The 6,969-nt window shown below is 46.8% G+C and overlaps 1 protein-coding gene across 1 annotated transcript; it reads right to left on the bottom strand.

The window, feature by feature from the left end:
* Positions 1-216: 216 nt before the first annotated feature.
* LOC114510695 (leukocyte immunoglobulin-like receptor subfamily A member 6) lies at positions 217-5,642 on the bottom strand. Its single transcript, XM_036012902.1, has 8 exons — positions 5,515-5,642; positions 5,346-5,381; positions 4,849-5,133; positions 3,701-4,003; positions 3,186-3,482; positions 2,768-3,076; positions 646-696; positions 217-515 (listed from the first exon to the last, which is right to left on the bottom strand). The coding sequence occupies exons 1-8, from the start codon at positions 5,621-5,623 to the stop codon at positions 385-387; spliced, it is 1,521 nt and encodes a 506-aa protein (XP_035868795.1). The 5' UTR covers positions 5,624-5,642; the 3' UTR covers positions 217-384.
* Positions 5,643-6,969: the final 1,327 nt, after the last annotated feature.

The raw sequence follows: 6,969 nt of genomic DNA, 5'->3' as shown, positions 1-6,969 counted from the left end.
GAATGTGGGTATTATAAACAAGATATTCACAACACAGTGTAGGAATAGATCATGAGACAGAGTGAAATAGTGGGCACAATCTCTTCATGTGGATGTAGCATTGTGTTATTGAGATGGTGGAATAAGAGAAGCCAAAAACTGAGGAGATAGCAAGGCATGGGCAATGTTCATGATGGAGGAGCCTTCCCCAAGGAGCAACTGCAGCCCCTGTCATTGCCTTCAGCAGTAATCACACCGTATCAATTGTTTATCAATTGTCCTCAGCACCGAGTTCACACTGTTTGTGGCTCCAACTTTCTGAACCTTCATTGTCATCATACCTTGCATGTGTGGTTTTGATCTAAGTCTCTGTTGCAAATCCTGAGGCATGTGTATGCTCCATCTTCAGTTCACCTTTGAGAACCCTCTTCGACTGTGCCACTCCTGATACACCAACACCCCTAGCACCACCAGGACCAGTGCAGACAGACCTATGCAGATGAGATTCTCCACTGTGTAATCTGGGTGTTGAGTGCCTGGGGACAGGGAGGAAAAGGTCATGGTGGGTAAGGCAGGTCACACTCAAAATGGCAGCCAGGGCAGATGCTTAAACCCCCACCCCCTTGAACATCCCAGTCCACAAGCCGAACAGGTTCAGTTACTTACCACTTGTGGCATTTGGGGTCTGCACTGATGGGGTGACAGTAACAGGAGTCCCTGAGAATCAGGAAATCAGAGAGGGTGAGGAGCCAGAAGCCTGCCAACCCAGTATTCACTCAAGGATATGGCTAATGTCTCCCTGCTCACACATATTTTCATCTATTTCCACCATGATGCCTTCCACCACTCTAGGCGAGGAGGCAACCCTCCTGTCTCTGATTTCCTCACATTTAGACTTAGCTTTCAGGTCTTAAAAACAAAAAGGGTTTACCCACACACACCTCATGCCACAAGCTAAGAGTGAACATGTTAAAAAAAACTCTTGAAGTTTAGCATTTACGTGGTCTCTCATCATTCTGGTGCATTAGTCCAATCTAAACATAATCTCCTGAAAATTAGAGTCTTGAGGTAATTCTCAGAAGACAGTCCTGGATCCATGAATGAGAGGTTGGTGCCCAGGGGTTACTGAGTGTCAGGGAGAAAAGGTGTGAACACCTGGGGTGAAACTCTGCCTAAACTCAACCAGCTTTCTCCACTCCTGAGTCTGCAGTGAATACCTGCAACTGATTTTCTTCTGTTATTTCATTTACACATTCCTTACCGATTCACTTTCTACAGTGTTATGGTCTATCTAGAAATAGATTTATGTACATATGTATCTATATACATGTATATATAATGTATATTCACATATGATGTATATTTATACATAAATATGTGAATAATAGGTATAGTTGTATACATATGTATATAATATATATGCATTGTATAATATATTTTATATGTATAAATATAAGGAGACATGAATATTAACATATACATGAGTGTGTGGGCACATGCATACCTATGTGTGTGTATTAGTAATGATGATAAAGAAAAATTAATATTATTAAGTAAAATGTGTAACAGATAAGTCAGATCTATGATTATGAAAGTATACAATGTAGTAAGAATTGGTTAAACACTTTAAAAAATGATGAAAGGTGTTAAGAGTATATAGGGTCCCCAGCCAATTTAGGAAAAGATTTTAAAATCCGAACCTTGAGAGTAAATAATGAGTAAAATAATGAACCATGTGAAAAGACTGCTGACATTTGTCACATAACAAGTTCCCGTGTCCTCTGCTTAAGCAGTTTTACTCTAAAAACTTAACCACAATGTAAAGAATTGTTGTTTTTACATGCACCTGTGTTTTACATAAGTACCACAACATTCATTGCAGGGTGGTTTGCAATATAAAATGGCTGGCAACAAACAAAATACCAAATTTTAGGGCATTGGTTAAATGCAATCTGCTACTTCCAAGCAAGGGAATACTAGACAGCCATTAAAAAGTCTAAAGTGGCTCTGGCTGGTGTAGCTCAGTGGATTGAGTGCTGGCCTGTGAACCAAAGAGTTGCTGGTTCAAATTCCAGTCAGGGCACATGCCTGGGTTGCAGGCCAGGTCCCCAGTAGGGGGAGTGGGAGAAGCAACCACACATTGATGTTTGTCTCCCTCTCTTTCTCCTTCCCTTCCCCTTTCTAAAAATAAATACATAAACTATTGTTTAAAAAAACTCTCAAGTGGACTGATATGTATGGATACCTGACCGTTCTTTAAAATGTATTAACTTCATTTTTTAAACATAGAGCAGTTCAGAACAGTGTCTATGAGATGCTGGTCTTTGTCTACACACAGAGCTGTGGTTATAGGATCTCCTTGAATATTCGGGAGAAAGGTAGAAGAGTGTGGCCAGTGGCTGACATTGCTGGGGAAACTGAGGAATGAAACCAACGCTAACAGAGAGTGAAAGGTGCTATACTCCTTGTTCACCACTTGGGAACAATTTCAGGTTTGTGTCATGTCCATGCATTGCCATTGAAGGAGAAAGAAGAAGAAGGAGAAGGAGAAGGAGAAGGAGAAAAACCACAGGACCTGGAGAAAGAAAGGCCTCCTGGGTTTTTTTCCATGATGATGCATTCCCCACATGAGAATGAGTGCCTAGTGGCAGACGGCAGTGCCTGGACTCAGGAGAGGGTGGAGGAGGAACAGACAGACATGGGGCATGGAGGAAGGTAGTTGGCTGCAACCTCATGCAGACACTGCAGCAGATGGAAAGGAAGGAAAACACCCCAGACAGCTCCTCACCTTCCACCTTGAGCTCCAGGGGGTTGCTGGGATGTGACAACAGGAAGGGGGCACTGTTGAGTGACCCATAGCACCTGTAAGTACCCCCGTGGTCCAGGGTGGCGGGGCTCATCGGGAAGTTTGCCTGAAACACCCCATCATGGGACCGAGCCCTGATGTGCAGAGGGGGGCCGACTACCCCTGCCTTGAGCAGAAGAAATGTATCAAACAAGCTCCCAGTCTGACACCTCAGGGTCACATTCTCTCCTAGGGCCACGGTGGGGCTCGGCTGGGCTGACAGAGTGGGTGACGTGTTCTGGGGGAGCAAAGCTGAGAGAGAGAAGACCTCGGTGTTAGGGGCCGCTTCGTCCTTGTCCACCCATCCCTGGACCTCAACTGAGATGCCACTCTGAGTGTGAACCAGTGAGGGGCTCCTCACCTGCCACCAGGATGTCCAGGGGGTCGCTGGGGGCCGACCACTCAGAGGAGAGACTGTGTCCACCGTAGCACCTGTACCGGCCCCCATGGGAACTGTTCACCCGTCCCAGAGAGAAGTCGGTCTGAGAGAGCCCAAACTGGGGCTGCCAACCAAGTTGTTGGGGGAGCTCCTGTTCCCCATCTTTGGACAGAGCGAATCTGTCATAGCTGACATCAGAGCAACACTGGAGGGTCACTGTGTCTTCAGGGGCCACCACGGGACCTGGCAGCACGGAGAGGGATGGTTTCCTAGAAGCACCTGGAGGAGAGGGAGCTCATGTTTGTAAGAGGGTCAGGCTGCCTACTCTCCCCTCCCTCCTGGGTCTCCCCACTGCAGATTCTGGTGTGTGACTGGCTGCTACAGCCCTGAGCTCTCTCGCTGCAACCTCATCCTACCCAGTGCCCCACCTGAGATGAGGCTCTGCTCCCCTGCCTGGAGAGCCAGGGAGTTCTGGGGGAATGCTGCGAGTTTCTCACCTGAGATCAGGAGCTCCAGGATGTTGCTAGAGGAAGACCACACATAAGGAGAACCTGAGAAAGCACCATAGCACCTGTACATCCACCTGTGACTTGGGCTCACAGGCCCCACAGCGAAAAGGGCCCAAGACCACCCATCAGCTCGATGCTGTGAGGCCAAGCTTTTGAAGTTGCCGTTTCCGCCTTCATTAGACAAAAAAAACCAGTTGAATCCCTGCCAGGAGCCACAATGCAGGGTCACACCATCTCCTGGGGCCACGATGGGGCCTGACAAAGCTGAGAGTCTGGGTGGGTCAGACATTCCTGGGAGAGAACAAGCCAGAAGTGTCAAAGAGGAGACGATGCTTGAGGACATTGTGCTAAGTGAAGCGGGCCAGTCACAGGAGGGCAAACACTGCACGATTCCACTCATCTGATTGATGAAGCAGAGAGCACAATCAATGGTGGTCAGGAGGGGCTGGGGAGAGGGGCAAGTGGGGAGTTTAATGGAGATAGAGTCTCAGTTTTGCAGAATGCTTAAGGTCTAGACATCTCCTGGACAACATAGTGACTATGACTAACAATACTGTATTGTGCACTGTTAAAATTTAACAGTTTGGGCCCAGGCTGGTGTGGCTCAGTGAATTGAGTGCTGGCCTGTGAATCAGAGTTGCCAGTTCGATTCCCAGTCAGGGCACATGCCTGCCTGGGTTGCAGGCCAGGTCCCCAGTAGGGGGTGCACCAAAGGCAACTACACAGTAATGATTCTCTCCTTCTCTTCCTCCTTCCATTCCCCTTTGTCTAAAAATAAATAAATAAATAAAATAATTTTTTTAAAAAAAGGTGAATGGATTAAGAAGGACAGATTGGCAGTTACAGAATAGTCACTGGGATATATAGTACAGCATGGGAAATATAGTCAATAATATTGTGATATCTATGGATGGCGCCAGGTCAGCACTGGACTTAATGGGGGATCACTTTGTAAGTCATATGTCTAATCACTATGCTGTACACATCTCATGTTAAGCAGGTTCTTACCATAATAAAAGTGGGGAGCAAAAAAGAGGGCCATCACCCCCACACTGTCAACAGGACTTCCCTGTGGAAAGAGTGGTCCCTCCCAGGGCACAGCCACTTCGCCTGTGCCCAAGAAAGCATCTGCTCACCTGTGACCACCAGGTCCAGAGGCTTGCTGGGAACGGACCAGCTTGCTTGGCTTTGATATCTGCAGTGGTATCTCCCGGCAAGGTCTTGGGTCATGAGCAGGATGTGGAACTTGACTTTGCCTCTGGGTCTCTGTGGAAACTTTTTTCTCCAGGGCTGCAGGACCTGCTCCCGGTGAAGGTAGTACCCTTTAGCTTCCTTAGACCCCTGACACCAGATGCTCACAGGTCTCCCCTGAGCAACAACAGGGCTCGGCTCCGCCCAGATGGTGGGTTTGGGCAGTGTCTCTAGAATAGAAGCAGAGGTGGCAGTCCACATCTTCTCTGTGCCTCAGTTTCCCCTAGCTCTCAGCCTCAGAGCTCCTCACACAAGTTCTCTATTCATCAGTTTAGAATTCCTCTCCTCCCTCTATCCTCCAGATACCCTGGAAGGAGGAATGGGTGTCCCACTTTGTCCCCAAGGAGGATGCAGGACCTGGGAGACCTGGGGATACACTCACCTGTCTGCAGGTAGGTCTCCTGGTCCAGACACAGTCCTGGAAGAGAGACCTTGGTAAGAGGCCACCAATTCCTGAGCAGACTCCACCTTCTCTGAGACGTCCAGTTCATGAGGTCTTATGAGAGATCACCTCCCGCATAGGCACTCATCCCTTTCTGCCCACAACTCACCGAGGCAAAAGACAGTGGCAGACACGATGGTCATGATGCTGCCTCCCGCTGGAGAAGGCTGTGCACATGGGAAACACCATGGGACCTGGCAGAGCATACAAACCCACATGGTGTGGCTAGATGGAGGTTTCCCCATCACCAGGCTTGGAGGAAGGCAAGAGAGCCTCCTTCCTGATGCTCTCAAGGGTTCCTGTTTCCCTGCTGACAACTGAGACCAGATCTGAGATGCTACTCTGCTCTGAGCTTGTGCCTACTGGACATGACCTCCGTCCTGGAGAGACAGGGTGGGGACCCAGGTTCCAACCCTGAGTCACCCCTGTGGGTCATGTAAGCTGGGTGTGCCGGAAAGGGGGAGCACCACTTCCCCTCTCAGGATCTCCATATAGGGGAACCTCTTTCTGTCTTTCAGCCAATCATCTGGCAAATGTCTATTTTTTAAAAATATTTTATTTATTTTATTTTTAGAGAAAGGGGAAGGGAGGGAGAAACAGAGGGTGAAAAATCTCAGTGTGTTTGCCTTTTGTTCACCCCCTACTGGGGCCCTGCCCACAACCCAGGCATGTGCCCTGACTGGGGATTGAACCAGAGACCCTTTGCTTCTCAGGCTGGCACTCAATCCACTGAGCTACACCAGCCAGGGCCAAATGTCTGTTTGAACCCCTAGATTTTTCCAGGCCCTGGACGTCCATCTGTGAACCAGAGAGAGGGGGTCAGAGTGCTGCCCAAGGTCGGGTTATTGGAAGAGAGATAGTCAGTAACTAATTTCATGGTGAATTACTTGTTCAGAGAAGAGAAATACATCAAAATATGAGAAAGTGTGTGACAGGAGGGAAATCTGAGCTGTATATTGTGAAAAGTAGGAAGCTGGTACCCATCCTCACAGTGGTGTCCTTCAGAATAGATTGTGTCCTACCATCACTGGTCATCAGGAAAACACAGCCTGTAACTAAAAGGGATAAATGCATAAATTGAAATCGTGTGAGAGCTAGAGCAAAATGGTGGTTAGCTTCTTTATAAACTTGAGAGTGGGGAATGACTTCCTAAATGTGATACAGAATTCTCAATAAATTTGAGTTTGTTGAAAACTGTATGGTTTTGTGAACCAATGCCACCCCAGTAAAACAATGAAAAAAAATAGCCTTTTCAAGAAAAAATAAGTGCCTAACCCAATTTGGGAAACATAGAGAGAATATACACATTACATATAATGTAATACAGGGACTGGCAAAAGTAGGTTTACAGTCGTTTGTAATAAATATTATAATTTTGATTAACAAGTAATAATACAAGAATAAACTCTATGTTTTGCATACTTACAGCTGCAAAACTACTTTTGCCCACTCCTGTATAATATAAAAGTATAGTTTAGTATAGTAATAATTAATGTTAATCTCTATACATTTATGCATCTACATATATACATATATAACACAAGAGGGTTAATTGTGTAAAAGG

This window comes from Phyllostomus discolor, chromosome 12 (assembly GCF_004126475.2).
Source record: "Phyllostomus discolor isolate MPI-MPIP mPhyDis1 chromosome 12, mPhyDis1.pri.v3, whole genome shotgun sequence".
Taxonomy (NCBI): Eukaryota; Metazoa; Chordata; class Mammalia; order Chiroptera; family Phyllostomidae; genus Phyllostomus; species Phyllostomus discolor.
This window is presented reverse-complemented; position numbering and strand designations above follow the sequence as displayed.

What these genes read in the sequence shown, in the direction of transcription:
- LOC114510695 (XM_036012902.1), bottom strand. Translation starts at nt 5,623, where the DNA reads ATGTGGGTTTGTATGCTCTGCCAGGTCCCATGGTGTTTCCCATGTGCA. An exon ending in GGAGACCTACCTGCAGACAG is followed by an intron (nt 5,134 to 5,345) that starts GTGAGTGTATCC and finishes CTTCTATTCTAG; the next exon opens with AGACACTGCCCAAACCCACC. An exon ending in GACCCCAAATGCCACAAGTG is followed by an intron (nt 516 to 645) that starts GTAAGTAACTGA and finishes CCCTGTCCCCAG; the next exon opens with GCACTCAACACCCAGATTAC.